The sequence below is a fragment of the Daucus carota genome, chromosome 9 (assembly GCF_001625215.2).
Source record: "Daucus carota subsp. sativus chromosome 9, DH1 v3.0, whole genome shotgun sequence".
Lineage (NCBI taxonomy): Eukaryota > Viridiplantae > Streptophyta > Magnoliopsida > Apiales > Apiaceae > Daucus > Daucus carota.
Genome location: NC_030389.2, coordinates 44,684,362 through 44,706,694, shown reverse-complemented (window position 1 = coordinate 44,706,694; position 22,333 = coordinate 44,684,362). Strand labels below are relative to the sequence as shown.

The 22,333-nt window shown below is 34.0% G+C and overlaps 2 protein-coding genes and 1 long non-coding RNA gene across 3 annotated transcripts; 1 reads left to right on the top strand and 2 right to left on the bottom strand.

Annotated features, from left to right (window-relative positions):
- Window positions 1-1,577, bottom strand: LOC108200269 (protein JINGUBANG-like). The gene has a single exon (XM_017368369.2). It carries the CDS (start codon window positions 1,440-1,442, stop codon window positions 225-227), a length of 1,218 nt encoding a protein of 405 aa, XP_017223858.2. The 5' UTR covers window positions 1,443-1,577; the 3' UTR covers window positions 1-224.
- A 7,136-nt stretch (window positions 1,578-8,713) lies between these two features.
- Window positions 8,714-19,591, top strand: LOC135149207 (uncharacterized). The gene is made up of 5 exons (XR_010287455.1): window positions 8,714-10,052; window positions 11,829-12,023; window positions 12,899-16,429; window positions 18,206-18,400; window positions 19,276-19,591. It is a non-coding gene; the product is annotated as an uncharacterized LOC135149207 (long non-coding RNA).
- Window positions 19,592-20,840: 1,249 nt separating this feature from the next.
- On the bottom strand, window positions 20,841-22,128 carry LOC108200664 (metalloendoproteinase 5-MMP). Its single transcript, XM_017368894.2, has one exon. The coding sequence runs from the start codon at window positions 21,962-21,964 to the stop codon at window positions 20,852-20,854; it is 1,113 nt and encodes a 370-aa protein (XP_017224383.1). The 5' UTR covers window positions 21,965-22,128; the 3' UTR covers window positions 20,841-20,851.
- Between the last annotated feature and the right edge of the window lie 205 nt (window positions 22,129-22,333).

Sequence of the window (22,333 nt, the reverse complement as noted above, 5' to 3'; positions counted from 1 at the left end):
TGATAATCAAAGATAAGTCTATTCCACCCGTCTGAGATTCGTTAAACTGTGGTTGAAAAATCGATCATAAATCAGTGATTTTTAACCAAATTTCCACGGACTTTTAACATTCAACCTTTATCAAGCACTAATACAATTATCAAACACTTTACACAAAAGAACAACAGAGTAAAGAACTTCTACATTCTTAATCAAGTAGAGCTCCTATGCAAAAACCTCGAAAACTATACAAACGGAACCCATATTTGCCAAACCTTAACATCACAGTCCAAACTGCCACTATAGATCAAGTAAGGAGTGCCAATAGGTGATGAATTGTTGTCGGAATTAGAATGATCAATAGCTGCAGTCAGACACTTAACCGGTCCTCTGTGACCTTCCAACACTGCCAAACATGAGTAGCTGTTGTCGTTTCCTCTTCTCCAAACTCTCACTGTTTTATCAGCTGATCCGCTGCAGACCAAATCCGAAACAACTGCCAGACACAAAATGGCCTTAGTGTGGCCTCGGAGCGCCCCAGCCACAGCCATATGTCGGCTGCCAAATGCTCTCTCCCACACAATTATGGACCGATCACACGCACCAGAATATAACACAGAGCCATTGCTGCTAAGTGCTAATGCATTTACAGCTGATTTATGTTCCTCCAAGGTGTCAATTAAAGTGTGCCTTTTTTCGCCTTCTTTTTTTCCCCAGACCTTAATTTTTCTGTCCGCGGAGCCAGTGTAAATAAATCCATCGCCAGATGACACGATTGCATTGATAGCATCGTCATGAGCATTCCAAACAGACTCAATACACTTGAAATCCGATGTTCTCCATATCTTAAATGTTCTGTCCCATGAGGCCGAGTACAAAAAGGAACTATCTCTCGATGACAAGGCCAGAGCCGACACTGTGTCAACATGGTGCACCCACGTACACTTCTTGTGCCTCCGCACCTCAACATAATTCTTAGCAAAAAACAGTCTCGTGACACGATCATTAAGCGTTGGCAATGTAGAAACGCATTTATAAGCCTGCTTTGATTTATCGCTCCCTATTTTCCACACTCGGATTTTGTGATCCTGGTGAGCACTGAATATCTTGTCATCTAGTACTACTATGCACTTAACTGCACTCTTGCATGCAGACACAATGTTTTCATCTGAATTCTGATGATCTGATGGAGCCCGGGACCACACGCGTAATTGGCTATCGGATGAGCCGCTGTAGAGGTGTTTTCCGGAAAGAGTGAGTGAAAATACATAGGAAGAGTGGCCTTTTAGGGTGGAAATGCAGTGGTGGTGGATGTTTGATTGTTCTTGGGATAGTTTGTTTAGAGATGGGACTAGAGGTAAACTTGGTTGAGATGAAATAGAGGAGTTCATTGATGAATCTGAAGTAAGATCAGTAGATTCTTGATCATATGTATGAGAGAGAGGAAATGGATGAATTCCCATTTGGAAAGTTGAGAATTTTTTTGCAAAGTGTTTGATGAGGTTTGAGAATTCCTGGTTTGTACTTGTTTATATAGGATTAGTGAAAGGAGGAGGTCATCACCTTAGCTGGAAAACAATAACGAATAAAGAAAAATGGTGAGCAAGGGACAAAGCAGTTTCGAGTGCGGGGTTGATTTGAAATTGGATCGGAAGACTCGTGTTCGAAAGTTTTTGTTCAATTTATCACTTTTTTCATAATTAAAATTTCAGATATTATTACCATAAAAGATGGTCCTAAATATTAATTTGTAATTTAAAATATTAGATGAAAACGTTTATCTATCTTTCTCTTTTTACATCAAATTATCTGACGTTTTAAGGTCTTGAACACAATTTCACAAAATAATATCTTCTTTTTTTTCAAAAAATCAAAAGCCTGAATTATGTAATATATTGGATATTTTTGCGAAATCTAAAGTTTTGATTGATACTTTAAAAATTGTGGTCACAAAACTTTTTCCTCAAAATTTTAAACTTTTTTATTCAAATTAATTTGTGTCGAATTGAAATCGGATCAGATTCGGGCGTGATTCCACCGTAATTCGTAATTAGGAATAGGAAATAGGAGGACTTGGTTAGCAAATAAGTAGTATAAACATGGACCGTTGAATCTGAAGAAAGGAATTTAGGTGGAAAAAGAGGGGATTGCAACTTGTATGAACGTGTGGAGTGAGTTTGCAATGGTCAAGACTTGTTAATTGGATGCCAGAAGAGAAACGGAGGATAAGTTTTTTTAATCAGAGTCTAGTATCCACTGTACGTCTGTACCCTTGTTTCGGAACCATAGCTTTTTGAAATAATTGCAATAATAGAGCCGATGCATGCATCGATCATCATGCAACTTGCAACTTATTCAATACTTTTGGTTGCTGCAAAACTATGGGCCTGGGCTAATAAGAGGTCGTTTGGGTAAACTTAAAATAAGTGTTTTTTGTTTAAAATAAAAAAGTAGAGTGGAAGTCAGAAGCAAGTTAAGACATATAAGTGATTAAACTGTTTGGGAAATAAGCAGAAATCCTGAAACAAAAGTTAGGAATCCTAACTTCTTTTAAGTGTTTCTTGACTTTTTACACAAACGGTACAAATAAGTGCTTATAACTTATAAACCAGAAGTCGACTTATAAATGTCCTGCCCACCACCTAAATCACCGAGGCTAATCTGGTAGGTTCACAACCTGCACAGTAGATACTTGATAGTAACCTAGTAAGAAAAACAAATTCTCTCCGGGTTCTGTACTTCTATTAAGGCATTTTATTTTTTACACGTGTTTATAGGTGATTCGAGAATTAATATTGTTATTATTTAAAATTAAATTTGGAAAAAATTTATGATGTGTATTTTGTTAAGAAAGAAGTTAGTCTTTCTTTGTGCTCCAATTTAGATGAAATTTTTGACAATATTTTTTATATCAAATTAGTTGAACTTCACCTTTTTTGATATATATTTATCAACAATTTCTCGGAATTATCCCTTCTTATTTATCATTTTCAAGTATCATCTATCGGATACTAAAAAATTAAAACAATAAATATGGATATACATAATCATTTTAAATTTCATAATATGTGTAAAATTAGTAAAAAGGTGTCTAAATCAGCGCGGAGGTAATATCTTAAAAATGCATTTACTTGTTTATACAAACGGAGTTAGGAAAAGCAAAAATGGAAGCACAAGGTGCTACTCCTAAACAAAGGGGCAAATATCAAGTTAGTTTTCCCAAAAAAATCAAATAATTTACAAAATGGACTCTTTATCAAACATTAAATACGACTCCAAATACACTCAAAATTTGTTCAGGAGAATTCGAGAAGATTTATAAGATGTTAAAAGTTAGAAAAAAAAAACAATAAAAGCTGGAAATTAAATAAAGGGACCCCGACAGTAGGATTTGAGGATAACTTAAAATAATATCTAAATATCTTTTAGATATCTTTTTATATTGCTTTTAATTAATTTTGAAATAGCAGCAACTTGAAGGTGCAATTGGGTGTTTTGATAAGATGTAACAGAATAAATGATGAGACAAATGGTCCCAGTTTATCTTCTAAACTAGCTGTGAAACAAAAAGAAAAAGCTGATGGTGATTTTATTTTACTTTTATTTTTTATTTTTGTTTTGTATTCATGAAGTTTCCACGGAAGAACAATGATAGCAGGAAGGAGACTCCAAGTTTCCAACCTTTCTCGAATCAGAAAAAATTCTGTCCCAGTTAGGTGTCTACTGTCTTGCTAATGTCTTCTCACTCATTTTAAGATTAATTTTAATAGTACTGTTATAATATTAGAAAATTGCAGTATTAAGGCTCTAAATTTGACATCCAGGAGCATGATAGATAGTTGACTTATTGTTGATTTGGTTCAATTATTTCTTCATATTAAATTCTTTTATTTAATTTGCTAAATAAGTCATAACTGGAGTATTTGTTTATTCCAAGGTTATCCATTGAGTGATATATCTAATTTATTCACGAATATTTACAATAACAGTATAATTAATTATGTAGATAACAGTTCAAATTTATAATTATCAGTTTTGACTTAAAATAAATGCTGAAAAATCAATAAAATATATGCATGATTCCCGAATATGATTAATTATTTGATTTTTTTAACTTTTCCCATATATAATGTTATCAACACTCACCTAACTAAACCGTTGATGTCTGGATACATGTCATAACTCATAACCAGTGTAATTTAGTGGGCAGACAGTCGGTGGCAAATGGCGGATTTAGGAGGACATTTTTGAAGGTCAACAAACAAATTTTTAAAATTATTTATATTTTTATATTTTTTCAGAAATCTTACAAAATTTAAAATATGTTAAATATGTTAAATATTTTTTAAAAAGACATGTGTTTCCCGTACCTCTCACTCGATCGGTCCATGCATATAAATGGTTCAGTTTATATTTCAGTTTATAGCATTTAGATGTAGCTCTGCGCGTTAAACATCACAGTCCATTTCTCTAACTCCTGCATGGAACATGGTCCCTCTTCCGACAAAAACCAACGCAATAAGATAGCTTGTACACAAGGGGATTGCGCAACACTAATATAAAGCTTGCTTTTAAAAGCAATGCAAGTTGGCAAGAGGCACCAGGCAGGTCCCATGGCTTTAGTGATATCGTGTATGCATAAAAATATCGTTCAATTTAATCCGGTAATAATTAAGTAAAAATATGATTAGTGTAATCAGATGATCTATTCGATTTGATATGAGCTTGGTTGATCAATACGTTTTTTTTTATTTTATTTTAATAGAAAAAATGAGATAATGAATATAAAATAAGTGTAATATATGAATTTATGGTTTTAACAGGTTTTAAAGAAATACAATGAAATAAGGACAGAACATATTTTTCTGATGCATAACCCAAGCCCACTTCCGTACTCAAAAGTAAAAGCCCACATTCAAACCCATCTTGTTGCTAAATGCCTAAATTAGCATCACATGATATTAACATTTCTTTTCTTTTGCACTTAACTGTACTCTTGCATGCAGACAACAGACGCAATGTTTTCATTTGAATTGTGATGATCTGATGGAGCTCGGGATCATACGCGTAATTGGCTATCGGATGAGCCGCTGTAGAGGTGTTTCCTGACAAGAATGAGTGAAAATACATAGAAAGAGTGGCCTTTTAGGGTGGAAATGCAGTGGCGGTGGATGTTTGATTGTTCTTGGGACAATTTGCGTATAGATAAGACTAGAGGTAAACTTGGTTGACATGAAATAGAGGAGTTCAGTGTTGAATCTGAGGTGAGATCATTATAGTCTTGAAGATGGCATAGGAAAAGAATGAATTCCCATTTGAAGAGTTTGAGAATTTTTTCTGAAAGTGTGTGGTGAGGTTTGATAAATTCTTTTTATTTTATATTTTTCTGAACTTGAATTACATCTATACTATACTATAATAAGCCAACATAGGTATAATTTGTAGTCGTACAAAATTTTGGTTTGGTCATCTCTTTTGTAACCACAAGTCTGTCACATGTAAACTTCTCTTACTCTTACAATATTAAAGAGTTTTATACCGTTTAAATTACAAACACTTGAGATGTAGTACAAGATAAAAACTCCACCATTATTTTTTTAAATATAATTTATATACTAAGATTCATCAATTCTAAAATACTATTAAAATAATGTTAAAATTTAAATTATAATTAATAAATTACGAATTTTATATCCGCCCGTGCTTCGCACGGGTTAAAGGCTAGTTATTATTAATAACTTAAAATTACCTATTTATAATTATTCAAACATATAATTTAAACTATTCACTTATCACATATCTCATTTCAATTATCTTATATTTCATAAATAAATCACAAATGTTTAAAAAAATAAATTTAATCCTGTAAATAGATTTCAGACAAGTCCAATTTGACTGTGCTCATGCCCCTACTCTAGGTTTGCGGTCCGCCTTACTTTACTGCTATATATAGACTGTGGTGTAGTGTAGGGCTGAGCAAAAAACCGAATAAAAACCGATCCGAAACCGAAACCGGTAAAAACCGGTTAAAATCGAGCCGCAAAAAACCGATCCGAAACCGAAACCGAAAATTAAAAAACCGAGCCGAGTTCATGGGTTCGGTTCCGGTTATTGGTTAAAACCGAACCGGAAAAAACCGAACCGAACCGATTATTTAAATAATAATAAAAGTAAATAATATAAATTGTAGATTTACTCCAGATTTTAGCATAATTTGCATAAATATGAGGATTTTCTAGTTTTGCGGCAAATTTGAGGATTTTCTATTTTGCATCAATCCACTTATGTCTCTGTTTTGCAGCAATTCACTTATGCCGTATAGAGTTTTACAAGTCTGAAGCCAGTTTTAATAATTGGTTCAGTAGCCTTAAATAATTGGCTCATCTGCTTCTTTCAGTTTTCCGTAGCAAGCTGGGGAGTAAGGGTAATGAAATTCTCAAATTAAATCAGCTTAAATAAAAGAATGCAGTAGATAACTTTGCATTGGTCCAATTCTCTTCGACTGTTCACATTTTGATTACAACACTCTATGCTCTTTCTCAACATGCTTTTTTAGAAGATCTGTAGATTCAAAAGATTTTACTCTAAGCACAAAAGACATGCCTTCAGGCTTCAATCAGGCCATATCAGTATCTCCAAAAAAAAAAAAAACTCACTAATTAGTTACTGGCTAGTTACACATCCAGTGTCCACACAAGGAGATAGATTTTGCATATACTCTTTCTCAAAGTTTACTAAGTTACAGTGTATAAAACTTGAACCTAGAATATACTCCTATTATTTGTGCTAAACGATCGACTCTTGTATTAATTATTATGTATGAATTGCGCGCATTAATTTATCTTGTTTGTATATTATTTTTATCGGTTTTGTAACCGAAACCGAGCCGATTATAACCGAACCGGGGTTTTTTAAACCGTAACCGAAACCGACTCCGAACCGGCGGTTGCGGTTTTTGATTTTAAAAACCGAAGATATATGGTTCCGGTTCCGGTTTTATCCAAAAACCGAGCCGAACCGGCCCATGCTCTCCCCTAGTGTAGTGTATACTTAAAATACACCTATCAAGCTTAGCTAAAAAAAATATAAAGGGAACATCGAGAAGCTGTAACGTGCAGAATAACGAGTCGTTTATAGGGGCAAATCCTGATAGGTAAGAGAGGTCAGTCGACCCCCTTTAAATTTTTGTGCTTCGTTTTATATAATCACATAATGTCGTGCAACGGTAAAAAATGACATAATATGAATATTAAAATTTTGTTTTTTATATTATCATTTTGGTATCCACCATTCCAATCAAGGTGGACATGACTTATTTATGCTGTGGAACGGTAAAGAATTAGATAATATGAATATTAATTTTTTTATGTTAATCCGATTAATTATCGTTACAAAATATTATATACGACATCCCTTACTTTCGAAGCTGGATCTGCCACTAGTCGTTTAGCCCTGAAAATGGAGGTAAAACGAAGCCCATTTGGAAGGTATGCATGCATTTCATATATTTTTGAGTTTTATGTTATGTGTAATATAACCTGCGATCTGGGTTTTCCTCTTTACACTGCTGGTGTGTTTGGACTACATGAAGGAGTCGGTTGGATATTCAAAGAAATCGGCGGGGACCGTTGCGTTTGAGACCGCCACGATTGTTTCCGGGATCGGCGGAATTGCTATTTTTGTTGGTGACAAATTATTGAACCCACCGGTAAAGGAAAAAAAGCTCAAACAAGTTCATGAAATGAAACAAACTGTTGAACCATCAAATGAGAAGACCTTGGCCTCAGTGTCACAACTATTGGCTGATGAAAGAAAGCAAAGAGAGGAGGCAAAGGTAGCTTACATGAAAAAGGATGGTTCTGATAGTAATTTAATATTTGGAGTCCCCTTTTGTCCTAAGTCTTGCTGTCTCCTTGTTTTATGTTTGAGAAGCAAGCATATTTTGTTGTGGTTGATTATTAGGGCAAGGCCCTGGATTGGGTGGTTGATGTTGTGTTTAATTTTCGAATGCGGTTCAATTTTGCTCATGATCTTAACATTTCTTTTTCTTTAGCTTAAAAAAACCATTTCTTTTTCTTTTTTTGGGAAGAAACTTGTTGCAACTTGTGAAAATTGTTCTAAAATTCAAATTAATTCGTATTTCATAACTCATTAAACTGGTTAAAAATTTCTAGAGGAGCAGAACTTTCAAGTCTGCATTCATTCATTTTTATTGAATCATTACTAGGGCACAGACTCTAATCTATATAAATGTTTAATTATTTGACATGCAAATAAGAATAATATTTAGGGAAAATAGATTTCTTTACCACTCAACTTCTTGTGTTTTTAGATACTTGTCACCCAACTAATTTTTTTTTCTTTTACTCACTAATGTTAGGTTTGGATATTTTTTCCGCCACCAACTTGGGTTCGGGTTTGATTATTAGCATTATGATATATTTTTTTTGTCACTAAACTTATTGCGTCTTTAGAAATTAACCACTCAACTATAATTTTTTTTATTTACTCACTGATGTTAGTTCATTTTTTTGTCACTGAAGTTAGGTTCGGATTTGATTATTAGCATTACATAAATTATGTGTAGCATTATTAAAATATAGTAATAGTCTGTAATATTTTGATAATTTGGTATATGTCTCTATCTTTATATATTTATGTATAGTACTTTTTATGTCTCCAATGTCGTTTACGCCTTGGGTGATAAGAATTTTACATGCATTTTATGTGTAATATCCCATATTATTAAATTCAGATTTGATTATTATAAATCTATTTGTCTAGATATTATTGTTGTCTCTAGTTGAATATTGATGTGATTATGTGAATAGTATGTATGTGATCCTACGTGTTTTGTGGATTAATATGGATTTTACAGATTTTTCGTCCTCCTTCTTTCTTTGATTCCGAGGACGGAATCCCTATAAGGAGGGTAGATTGTAATGACCCGGATTTTTAAAAATATTTTTATTAGTATTAAAAGTGATTTTCTTCAAAGAAAGGAATAAGATTTAATATTTTATTCCAGTTTAATGAGTTTCCAAAGTTTTATATTTAAACCCCGGGTTATTGTGTTATTGATAAATAATTGTATTTTCAAAACTGATTTTCATATATTGTTTTGAAAATTCTGTATGAATATTATGTGAATATATGTGTGTTATGTGATTAAGTGGTATTGGTGAATTTGGTTGTTAATTAATTATGATTAATTATTAATATTATATGATTAATATATGAATTTTTGTGAATTTTGTGTTATCTAGTTTATTGAGCTGAATGCTCGTATGTGTTCGTATTCGCGAGATTTCAATTTCTATATGCTCAGGAGAAAATATAGTTTATTTGGATATTTTCATATCGATTTATGGAATGTTAGATGATTTTATAATCAATTTACGGATTTAATTGCGTATATTTATATGTAATTATTGATTATTTGATTATTCGTAAACCGTTCACTCGTAACGGTGTAGCAAATTTTCTTCCCGGAAATTTCGAGAAAACTCACCTTTAGCCTAATTTGAATATTCTGGACATTTTTCGTGTTTTGACTTTTTCGATCCGGAGTACGGTTTTCCCCGGAGTCGGTCCGGCGGAGTTTTTCGGGTATTTTAATTGTTGATAATTATCTGGTTGTCTCGATAAACGTGAAACTAGATATTTTGATTCATCTTTATCTTGTAATAATTGCAGTGGGACCCGCATACTAATGACTGATTAAAAAGCCCCGTTTTGATGATTATCTTGAAAACCAGTACCGATTGGACCCCGCTTTATTAATATAAAGCTATTAAATACGTATTTTCATGTCATATACGATCCAAAGGGGTACCAATTATTTGTAAATATAAATAGACCTTTCTAGAGCTTTATTTCACCCGTAAAATCATTTCACCAGTTTCTCTGCACGAATACCGAGAGAAACCGAGCTGTGTTCTTCGTGTTCTTCATAATCAAACGAAGATTTGAAGGCGTTATTGGAATCCGATGGAGGTGTATGAATTAGTCAAAACGAAGCTATCGACGTGTAGATTATAGTTTAATCATTCGTTTGTGTGCAGATTCAACAGGTAAATTACTATTAATTGTTGAAAATTCGAGTTATATTGATTTGAAATATGAATTTTTGCAAACGTGATTGTTTGATGATTTTGATGATACCATGTTGTAGTACGTGCTTTTCTCGTCGTTTTGGTATATTATATGTTGAATTTGGGGTTCGGAATCATATAGAAACAGTGGTTTAATTCTTGAGTTGAGTGTTCTTGGTGTTCTTGAGGTTCCTCGCCGGAAAACTCAAGCTCTTCGCCGGAATTTTGATCCGTTAAGTCTGGGAAGTAGTGGAATATATGAATAGAAAGAGGAGAGAAAGGGGAGTATGCTGGTGTGCTTGGTTTGAGCGGAGGTGGCTCGAATCGCCGCCATCGGCGGCGGGAAGTCGCCGACTTCGGCCGGATTTTCCGGCGAATTCGCGCGACTTCTGCCTAATTAAAGATGGGGGATTGATTTATGGGTGTGTGTACTACTTATCTGGAGTAGATGGTGAGTGGAGGACGCCTGGAAACGAATTTCCGGCGAGTTAGTGTGGTGGCCGGCGGCTTATTGCTGTTTGGTCACCGAAGTTTTGAAGATGATGAAGTTTGTGTACTCAGGTTTTGAAACTTATGAATTACCCCCTGTAACTTTGAAAAGTTGCACTTTAAACCCTGGACAAAACTTTCAAAAGTTTACAAAATAAACCTTTTGATTTAATTTTCTAAAATTGTTTTATTTAATTATTTTAAATTCCAAAAATAGTTTTTAATTATTTATTTATTCAAAAAAATAAATCTAAATTAGTTTATTAATTAATTTTAATTAGTAATTAATTATTTTAATTGGTCAATTAATTTAAATATTAATTGATTAATTATTTTAATTAATTATTAATTGATTTTAATTGGTTAATTAATTGGATTTAATTATCCTTTTGATTTAAAAATTCCGAAAAATAATTTCGAGCTTTAAAATATTTTTCCAAATTATATTCAAGGCTCGATAATTGGTTATGAATGATTTCAAGTCCAATTTCAAGTATTTGGGACTTGATTATTTATCCGAAAAGTGATTCTTTTATCGATTTTAATTCCGAAAAATGTTTAAAAATTACAGAAAATTCCCGAAAAATCATTTTGAACTCAAGATTTGATTTGACCTCTATTGGGGTGGGAAACCTTATGTGTAATGTGTTGTCTGCTATTGGTTGGATGTCTTATGTGTCGATATAAGAGTGAGAAAACGGTTTTAAACATATCTTTTGATCCGTAAGTCGGAATCGAGTGAAACGAAAGAGAGATGAAAGCTTATAAAGTCTATTTTAATATGACATAATAATATGATGGAGTAGAGAATGTGAATAATTGTTGTTAAATGTGCACAATGTGATTATATGTTATTTGATTGCTATTAATTGATGATTACGTGATATACATGTTTATTCATGATAGTATACACGTGTGATAAAAGATTTGGATGACATAGTGTCGTGAGTTGATTGATATTGGATAAGAATATATGGATTATAGTAATTGGATCTTGTCGGTTGATTGTTGATTGAGATAGGATAACAGGTGGATGGTCTAATAAATAGACGAGACGATGTCGGATTTTCGATAAGATTTATATGATATTTAATTGATAATATGTTATGTGGAATATGACTTGACTATATGATAGAGTCAAAACATGCTTATGTGTTAAGTGATATCTGATAAGTTTAAAGGGGTATATAAGTGGGTATCGATATACGTGATATGTATACGCGATATATTGTTTAGTGACTATATTATTATCTTATTCTCGTAAAGGATTTGGAGGAGACGTGTACGCTCGAAGACGTCAGAAAGTCGGAATGGTATTGCAAAGCGAATAAGGGATGTATCGAGTAAGCGAAGCGATGTGGCGAATAGAGTATAGCTAGAGATGGTCTAGAGATTACGAGATGCGTAGATTGTGAAAGTTGAAAGATGAGAATGAGCTGTGAAACTGGAGTCAGATTTAAGGCAAGTATCCTAAACCTTTCTCTTGGATATATTGCAAATATTCTGATCCATTCCTTTGGTCTATGTTTCAAGTATTCATACCTTTCTTTTCAATGTTCGAAAATGCGAGTATTCTAACCCATTCTTTCTAATCTTCAAGTTTCTAAAGAATCTCCGTTTTACAAATTAATTCGAAGTTCAGATTGTCATTGAAGCATGTGTTGCTCAGTGATAGTTAGAGCTTTGAATGAATTGGGATCTTCTTGATTATTCAACCCGCCATTGTCATGCTGGTTTAGCAGGCTAAATTCAGTTGCTTAGCCGATAATGGAGGATATTGAATAGTTAGGGATTTCCTGAACGATGATTTATGAAAGAATGGACTGTGACTTATGAAAAGTTTATTATCAAAGTTTGATTTGAAATTATTCAGTTGTTGATGATGATTATGATTATGTTCTGTTAATTTACATTGGTTTCATGAACTGAATTATAGAATTGGATTATTGTTTTTATAAAATTATGTGGACCAAATGAGTGGTCAGACCAGATGAGTGGTCATGTTAGGCCAATGAGTGCCTTGGATCCAGTGACAGAGCATGGCGGGGCCTGCTCGGGGTTAGGTATGACTGATCAGCATCCTAACCTTGGTTTTTAATTAAAATGTGATAGTCCAATTCAATAATTCTCTTGTGAAGGATTGAATTCCTCAGGTTTCTATTGCTGCAAGGTATTGTGATTCTTTTATACAATACCTGAATTTGTGAACTCAGGTTGAATCTTTTTATATCTTGAACTCGAGAATTTCTGTTATATCACTTCAGCACTTTCATTGTTTATTATTACTTGCTGAGCATTGTTGCTCACTCTTGCTATTCCTTTCTTAATCATTTCAGAAAGGATTAAAGATGAATGGCTAGTCTATGATTGCGAGTAAAGCTAAGGCTAGGCGAGGAGTCAGAGGTGTTAAGGATCCAGTGATCAAGAAGTGTGCAGGAAGATTGATAAGGTTGGTGCTAGCTAGAGTTGAGCTATTGAGATTCAGATGTAAGTCATAGCTGGAATAGTTGACAGTGATTCTTCTTATCGAAGATGATATGATTTGGTAAGAGATGTGGTGTAATAATAGTGGTTGATTCTAATTTCAATACTGTAACCTGGAAGCGATCCTGTTGTTTTAGGGGGTTCAAATGTTCTCTTTCAAATCTTTTATTATGGCTTTCAAGTTTGAATTTCAAGTTTTTAAATCCTTTGACTTTTATTATCATTTCAAAAAAAAAAAAAAAAAAATAATTCAAGGGTGTTTTTAAAAGGTTTTGTGTGGTGACGTCAGAATCCAGGCCCCCGGATTCTCGGGCTGTCACAGTTGGTATCAGAGCAACAGGTTACAAGTTATTGAAATTTGAATATAGATTATAGTCTTAAGTTTTCTAGAGAAGAAAGTTGTGTAACCTCACATAGAGGTATGGTTAGACTATTTGGGAATAGTCTAGTGATGTGAGTGAAGCATAGAGTCTAGTTAGACGACTAAGTTGAGTGTATAAGTTTAGAGAGATTTTGATCCCTAAGTTAGACATATGATTTTTTAAGATGACTCATTGAGATGATGGATTGTGAGAAAGGTCAAGATTAGACCTAGGTAGAATAGTTTGATAATGAATGATTGAGTTGGGATTGGTAAAGATGCAGAGTTCAGAGTATTCTGACTATACTGCATAATTGAAAATGGTCTATTGTATTGACTTGAGAATGATAGAGATGCATGGTTCATAGTATGTTGACCATGTCAGATATTTGGAAGAGGTATATTGTTTTAGTGAGATATGAAGAGTTAGTGTAGAATATGAGTTGTGTTGGATTAGAAGAAGAGATTTGTAGATAGAGGTTGATAGCTGAGAAGTGCATGATAGAGAGTATGTGGAGTTGAGTCCAGTTATTAGAGGTGATGTGTGCGAGTAAGTTAGAACGTTAGTCCTCGGCGATGACGCTTTAAGTTAATCGGGACTTTAAACGACATCAAGGTGGGCCCATAACCCACAGGTTGGCGATCCATACAATCGATGATATGCTACGTGTTTTGCTAGTGACTTCACAGATAATGGGGATGAAGTGGAGGCCAAGACTTATTACGAACTATAACGTCTACGATGACATCTTACGAGGCTATTACGAATCAACATCGATCGATTATTGAGAACGTTGAAAAGAAGACATATATCGAACAATGATTTATTGAAGCAGAGCGAAAATCTGAGAAGACCTTGGTAATACCTCTCTTCAACTAAGATTCTTTTGGATTGTTTTTCTCATCAGTGAGATATTATAATGATATCCTTTCGACCAAAGTTTCGATAAATGAGATTTTCAATTTCTCAAATTCTAAGATGATAATGATATTGATTATTGGTGTGAGTTAGTATTGAATCGGTGTATGATAAAGGCGTGTTATGAAGAGACAGTGGAATTCCTTGATATTATTGATATTCTGTGATATCCCTTGATATTCTTCCATATTCTTTGATATCCCTTAATATTCGTTGATATTCGTTGACATTCTTTGACACTCTTTGATATTCCTTGATATCTTTTCGATATTCCTTAATATATTCCTCGATAATCCTTAACATTCCTTGATGCTCCTTGAGATTTCTTGGATTCTTTCCATCTGATTGGGAGGAACAACCCTATGTATAGGGGACACAAGGTATACCTGTCTGTGTGATAGGAGTTGGATGGGACGCCATCACTTGTGTGTGTTGTGATTACAAGAAGGTTAACAACCTTTAGTAGTGTCTAATATGGACACGCAACATTAAGTTCATTTGATCGTATTGATCTCCCAGTCACCCTTGTATTCCAATGTGACCTATTTTGAAAACACCTAGTTCTATTCGAAAATTCCCAAAGATCGATTCTTGGGAAATGAATTTTGCAATTGTGAAAGTTGATTCTCCTATTTCTTTAAAGCTAAAGGTATGCCAAGGTTGATCAAAAGGTGGATGACGATATGATATTACGAAGTGTGTACGTTTTAGTTTCTTCGGAGGATTCCGAGGACGGAATCCTTATAAGGGGGGTAGAATGTAATATCCCATATTATTAAATTCAGATTTGATTATTATAAATCTATTTGTCTAGATATTATTGTTGTCTCTAGTTGAATATTGATGTGATTATGTGAATAGTATGTATGTGATCCTACGTGTTTTGTGGATTAATATGGATTTTACAGATTTTTCGTCCTCCTTCTTTCTTTGATTCCGAGGACGGAATCCCTATAAGGAGGGTAGATTGTAATGACCCGGATTTTTAAAAATATTTTTATTAGTATTAAAAGTGATTTTCTTCAAAGAAAGGAATAAGATTTAATATTTTATTCCAGTTTAATGAGTTTCCAAAGTTTTATATTTAAACCCCGGGTTATTGTGTTATTGATAAATAATTGTATTTTCAAAACTGATTTTCATATATTGTTTTGAAAATTCTGTATGAATATTATGTGAATATATGTGTGTTATGTGATTAAGTGGTATTGGTGAATTTGGTTGTTAATTAATTATGATTAATTATTAATATTATATGATTAATATATGAATTTTTGTGAATTTTGTGTTATCTAGTTTATTGAGCTGAATGCTCGTATGTGTTCGTATTCGCGAGATTTCAATTTCTATATGCTCAGGAGAAAATATAGTTTATTTGGATATTTTCATATCGATTTATGGAATGTTAGATGATTTTATAATCAATTTACGGATTTAATTGCGTATATTTATATGTAATTATTGATTATTTGATTATTCGTAAACCGTTCACTCGTAACGGTGTAGCAAATTTTCTTCCCGGAAATTTCGAGAAAACTCACCTTTAGCCTAATTTGAATATTCTGGACATTTTTCGTGTTTTGACTTTTTCGATCCGGAGTACGGTTTTCCCCGGAGTCGGTCCGGCGGAGTTTTTCGGGTATTTTAATTGTTGATAATTATCTGGTTGTCTCGATAAACGTGAAACTAGATATTTTGATTCATCTTTATCTTGTAATAATTGCAGTGGGACCCGCATACTAATGACTGATTAAAAAGCCCCGTTTTGATGATTATCTTGAAAACCAGTACCGATTGGACCCCGCTTTATTAATATAAAGCTATTAAATACGTATTTTCATGTCATATACGATCCAAAGGGGTACCAATTATTTGTAAATATAAATAGACCTTTCTAGAGCTTTATTTCACCCGTAAAATCATTTCACCAGTTTCTCTGCACGAATACCGAGAGAAACCGAGCTGTGTTCTTCGTGTTCTTCATAATCAAACGAAGATTTGAAGGCGTTATTGGAATCCGATGGAGGTGTATGAATTAGTCAAAACGAAGCTATCGACGTGTAGATTATAGTTTAATCATTCGTTTGTGTGCAGATTCAACAGGTAAATTACTATTAATTGTTGAAAATTCGAGTTATATTGATTTGAAATATGAATTTTTGCAAACGTGATTGTTTGATGATTTTGATGATACCATGTTGTAGTACGTGCTTTTCTCGTCGTTTTGGTATATTATATGTTGAATTTGGGGTTCGGAATCATATAGAAACAGTGGTTTAATTCTTGAGTTGAGTGTTCTTGGTGTTCTTGAGGTTCCTCGCCGGAAAACTCAAGCTCTTCGCCGGAATTTTGATCCGTTAAGTCTGGGAAGTAGTGGAATATATGAATAGAAAGAGGAGAGAAAGGGGAGTATGCTGGTGTGCTTGGTTTGAGCGGAGGTGGCTCGAATCGCCGCCATCGGCGGCGGGAAGTCGCCGACTTCGGCCGGATTTTCCGGCGAATTCGCGCGACTTCTGCCTAATTAAAGATGGGGGATTGATTTATGGGTGTGTGTACTACTTATCTGGAGTAGATGGTGAGTGGAGGACGCCTGGAAACGAATTTCCGGCGAGTTAGTGTGGTGGCCGGCGGCTTATTGCTGTTTGGTCACCGAAGTTTTGAAGATGATGAAGTTTGTGTACTCAGGTTTTGAAACTTATGAATTACCCCCTGTAACTTTGAAAAGTTGCACTTTAAACCCTGGACAAAACTTTCAAAAGTTTACAAAATAAACCTTTTGATTTAATTTTCTAAAATTGTTTTATTTAATTATTTTAAATTCCAAAAATAGTTTTTAATTATTTATTTATTCAAAAAAATAAATCTAAATTAGTTTATTAATTAATTTTAATTAGTAATTAATTATTTTAATTGGTCAATTAATTTAAATATTAATTGATTAATTATTTTAATTAATTATTAATTGATTTTAATTGGTTAATTAATTGGATTTAATTATCCTTTTGATTTAAAAATTCCGAAAAATAATTTCGAGCTTTAAAATATTTTTCCAAATTATATTCAAGGCTCGATAATTGGTTATGAATGATTTCAAGTCCAATTTCAAGTATTTGGGACTTGATTATTTATCCGAAAAGTGATTCTTTTATCGATTTTAATTCCGAAAAATGTTTAAAAATTACAGAAAATTCCCGAAAAATCATTTTGAACTCAAGATTTGATTTGACCTCTATTGGGGTGGGAAACCTTATGTGTAATGTGTTGTCTGCTATTGGTTGGATGTCTTATGTGTCGATATAAGAGTGAGAAAACGGTTTTAAACATATCTTTTGATCCGTAAGTCGGAATCGAGTGAAACGAAAGAGAGATGAAAGCTTATAAAGTCTATTTTAATATGACATAATAATATGATGGAGTAGAGAATGTGAATAATTGTTGTTAAATGTGCACAATGTGATTATATGTTATTTGATTGCTATTAATTGATGATTACGTGATATACATGTTTATTCATGATAGTATACACGTGTGATAAAAGATTTGGATGACATAGTGTCGTGAGTTGATTGATATTGGATAAGAATATATGGATTATAGTAATTGGATCTTGTCGGTTGATTGTTGATTGAGATAGGATAACAGGTGGATGGTCTAATAAATAGACGAGACGATGTCGGATTTTCGATAAGATTTATATGATATTTAATTGATAATATGTTATGTGGAATATGACTTGACTATATGATAGAGTCAAAACATGCTTATGTGTTAAGTGATATCTGATAAGTTTAAAGGGGTATATAAGTGGGTATCGATATACGTGATATGTATACGCGATATATTGTTTAGTGACTATATTATTATCTTATTCTCGTAAAGGATTTGGAGGAGACGTGTACGCTCGAAGACGTCAGAAAGTCGGAATGGTATTGCAAAGCGAATAAGGGATGTATCGAGTAAGCGAAGCGATGTGGCGAATAGAGTATAGCTAGAGATGGTCTAGAGATTACGAGATGCGTAGATTGTGAAAGTTGAAAGATGAGAATGAGCTGTGAAACTGGAGTCAGATTTAAGGCAAGTATCCTAAACCTTTCTCTTGGATATATTGCAAATATTCTGATCCATTCCTTTGGTCTATGTTTCAAGTATTCATACCTTTCTTTTCAATGTTCGAAAATGCGAGTATTCTAACCCATTCTTTCTAATCTTCAAGTTTCTAAAGAATCTCCGTTTTACAAATTAATTCGAAGTTCAGATTGTCATTGAAGCATGTGTTGCTCAGTGATAGTTAGAGCTTTGAATGAATTGGGATCTTCTTGATTATTCAACCCGCCATTGTCATGCTGGTTTAGCAGGCTAAATTCAGTTGCTTAGCCGATAATGGAGGATATTGAATAGTTAGGGATTTCCTGAACGATGATTTATGAAAGAATGGACTGTGACTTATGAAAAGTTTATTATCAAAGTTTGATTTGAAATTATTCAGTTGTTGATGATGATTATGATTATGTTCTGTTAATTTACATTGGTTTCATGAACTGAATTATAGAATTGGATTATTGTTTTTATAAAATTATGTGGACCAAATGAGTGGTCAGACCAGATGAGTGGTCATGTTAGGCCAATGAGTGCCTTGGATCCAGTGACAGAGCATGGCGGGGCCTGCTCGGGGTTAGGTATGACTGATCAGCATCCTAACCTTGGTTTTTAATTAAAATGTGATAGTCCAATTCAATAATTCTCTTGTGAAGGATTGAATTCCTCAGGTTTCTATTGCTGCAAGGTATTGTGATTCTTTTATACAATACCTGAATTTGTGAACTCAGGTTGAATCTTTTTATATCTTGAACTCGAGAATTTCTGTTATATCACTTCAGCACTTTCATTGTTTATTATTACTTGCTGAGCATTGTTGCTCACTCTTGCTATTCCTTTCTTAATCATTTCAGAAAGGATTAAAGATGAATGGCTAGTCTATGATTGCGAGTAAAGCTAAGGCTAGGCGAGGAGTCAGAGGTGTTAAGGATCCAGTGATCAAGAAGTGTGCAGGAAGATTGATAAGGTTGGTGCTAGCTAGAGTTGAGCTATTGAGATTCAGATGTAAGTCATAGCTGGAATAGTTGACAGTGATTCTTCTTATCGAAGATGATATGATTTGGTAAGAGATGTGGTGTAATAATAGTGGTTGATTCTAATTTCAATACTGTAACCTGGAAGCGATCCTGTTGTTTTAGGGGGTTCAAATGTTCTCTTTCAAATCTTTTATTATGGCTTTCAAGTTTGAATTTCAAGTTTTTAAATCCTTTGACTTTTATTATCATTTCAAAAAAAAAAAAAAAAAAAAAAATTCAAGGGTGTTTTTAAAAGGTTTTGTGTGGTGACGTCAGAATCCAGGCCCCCGGATTCTCGGGCTGTCACATTATGGCTTTTAAAAGATGTAGTTTCATAAATAATTTTACTTTTTCCTTCCGAATAAAAATTCAGCGATTGAATTTTTACACACAAAAAAAAATTCACAAAAATAAGTTATGAAACTATATTTTGTAAGAGTCTTAAAATACGTGCTAAGCAGGAGAGAAAAATGTAAACTAATGAGATGGACAGAGAGAGTAATAATAATAAAATGATGCATTATAAAGGACAATCATCGAAAATTAAGTTTTCCTCTCTATTTATTTATCTTGAAAATTATAATAAGAAAAAGTTATTAAAATTTAGAAGATAAATATAAGAGAGCTCTTAGACTAAGCTAGTCGATTGAAACTTTAATAGCGAAAAATGATGCATCATACAACTCAATTATACTTTATCTTATCTGGGAGGGTGAATTGTTTGAAGTCTTTGATTTTATATTCATGATTATTGAATTTTTAGAATTCTAATTATGATTTTTCATGATTTTAATTTTTATCAGCTCATTTATATTATTATTGCTATATATAAAGTAATAAAGATATAAACATATGACACATCATCAAAATATTACATATTATCATTATTTATAAATTTGCTGCAAAAAATTATCATAATGTTAGTAATCCAAACCTAACATTTGTAAGTAAAAGGAAAAAAAAAAATTAGTTAGATGGCAAGTTTCTAAAAACACAATAAATCGAGTGACAAAAAAAATCTATTTTCTCTAATATTTATATAAACTTCTAAATGTTATATCAAATTAAACTTTAGCTTTCAAATTATGGTGTTCACGTGCATTTTTTCTGTAATAAGACTGATATCAATAAAAAAAAGGATGGTGTGAAAAGAAAGAATGGACTTCACCAGTGAAGTCACGAAATCAGAAAAAATTAAAATGATTAAAAATTAATTAAATGATTAATTGAATAATCGAAGATTTAATCAATTCGACAAGTGCGACATATGGATTTAGAATGTCAGAAATTTATCGATAAATCAAAAATACAGTCAAGAATCTTTTAGCTAACATTTAACCGGCATTCTAAATAAAATATATCTGGATATGTTTTCAGATCTCGTAAGAATATGTTTAACGATGTAAAACAAAATTTACAGAACATTCATTAATAAAATGCCAAAGCTCAAGCTTAACGATCCCATAAAGAATGACCTAGCAATAATACCTGCACCATTGGTATCGCTCTCCTCCAGGGTCGGATTCGGTGACCCGCTATAACCCGGACCCGACCCATACAACGCCTGAACCCCCTCTATGTCATCGCCGGCGAGCTCAACTCGCCGGACTCCCGACGAAATCGACGGAAACATAATCGCACTCTCCACCGAAGAATGACCTAACCCTAACAAATGTCCAATCTCATGCACCACCACCGACTCCAGATCCACCGCGTCCTCCGCCGGCGACCGGAGAATCTCGCCGTTGATGACCCAATTCTCGTCGCCGTCCAAATGCAAGTGCCCACTCGGCGGCGAAAACGCGTGCCCCAACGTCCCCAAAACGCCGTCAAAGGGCTCCCCATCGCCGTGGTCACGGCTGTAGAACCCTATCTTGATATCCGCCTGAGAATACGACGCCGTTTCGCGAAAAGTCAACGGCGTCACCTCCGCCCACCGGTCAAACGCCGTCGCGAACACCGCCTTCACCGACTCATCTAACCGATTCTCCGGCAAAAACGCGAACGTCAGCTCACTCTTCTTCCCTCCCCACCGCGGCGATCCGGAGAAGAACGAGTAATGCTTAACGACTCCTAAGTTCCTTCGTTTCGTCACATTCGAGTTTGACTTCATCGTCGTCGTGCCGTTGACTATATCGGCGACGCCGCATCTCGGCTGAAGAATTTGAGTTAATGTCGAATCGTCGAGTTCTCCGGTGGAGTTCAAATTGAAGTTGAGCTGGTAGGTTTTGATAGCGGCCTCAAGTGAATCATCGAAGTTATCGGAGAAATTTGAAATAGTCAAGTAACCGAAAGAGTGGAAGTACTGTTTGAGTTTGGCAAGGCCGGGTTTTTGGTCGCCGGAGTGGCAGCCGGCGAGGGCGTGGAAGGAGTCCCATGCGGCGGAGAGGTTGGAGTGGGGGATGGAGGAGATGTTGGGGAAGAAATGTGGGAGAGATGGGAGAGATGGGAGAGAGAGAGATGATGAGGGTAATGTTGAGAGTGTGAGTATGAAAAGTGATAGGAGATTTAGAATGTTGTGATTCATGTTGTGATGAAAATGTGATAGTTGGAAGTTTTGGTGGATTATTATTACATAGTAGGGTTACAGAAAACTACAAGAGATTATTACATCTTCGTGGTTCCTGGAAGTCGGCAACGAGGAGTCAACTTAACGTTGTGGAATGAGGTGCTTCAAACTTGGAGCCGTCTTGCTTGTCTAGTTATATTCGTTTTTACTCTCTTGGTTAGACGACGGATATGGCATAAAAATTTTGGAGGTACCAAATAGTAAAATTTTACTCCCGTCTCTCTCATTTGTTTACATTGGGGACGGAGCTCGGTACTCTCGTAAAATGTAGTTCGATAAATTATTTTGAACTTTTTTTAAATAAAAATTTGATGTTTAAATTTTTAT

Coding starts and splice junctions, on each gene's coding strand:
- LOC108200269 (XM_017368369.2), bottom strand. CDS start 1,442: ATGGGAATTCATCCATTTCCTCTCTCTCATACATATGATCAAGAATCT.
- LOC108200664 (XM_017368894.2), bottom strand. CDS start 21,964: ATGAATCACAACATTCTAAATCTCCTATCACTTTTCATACTCACACTC.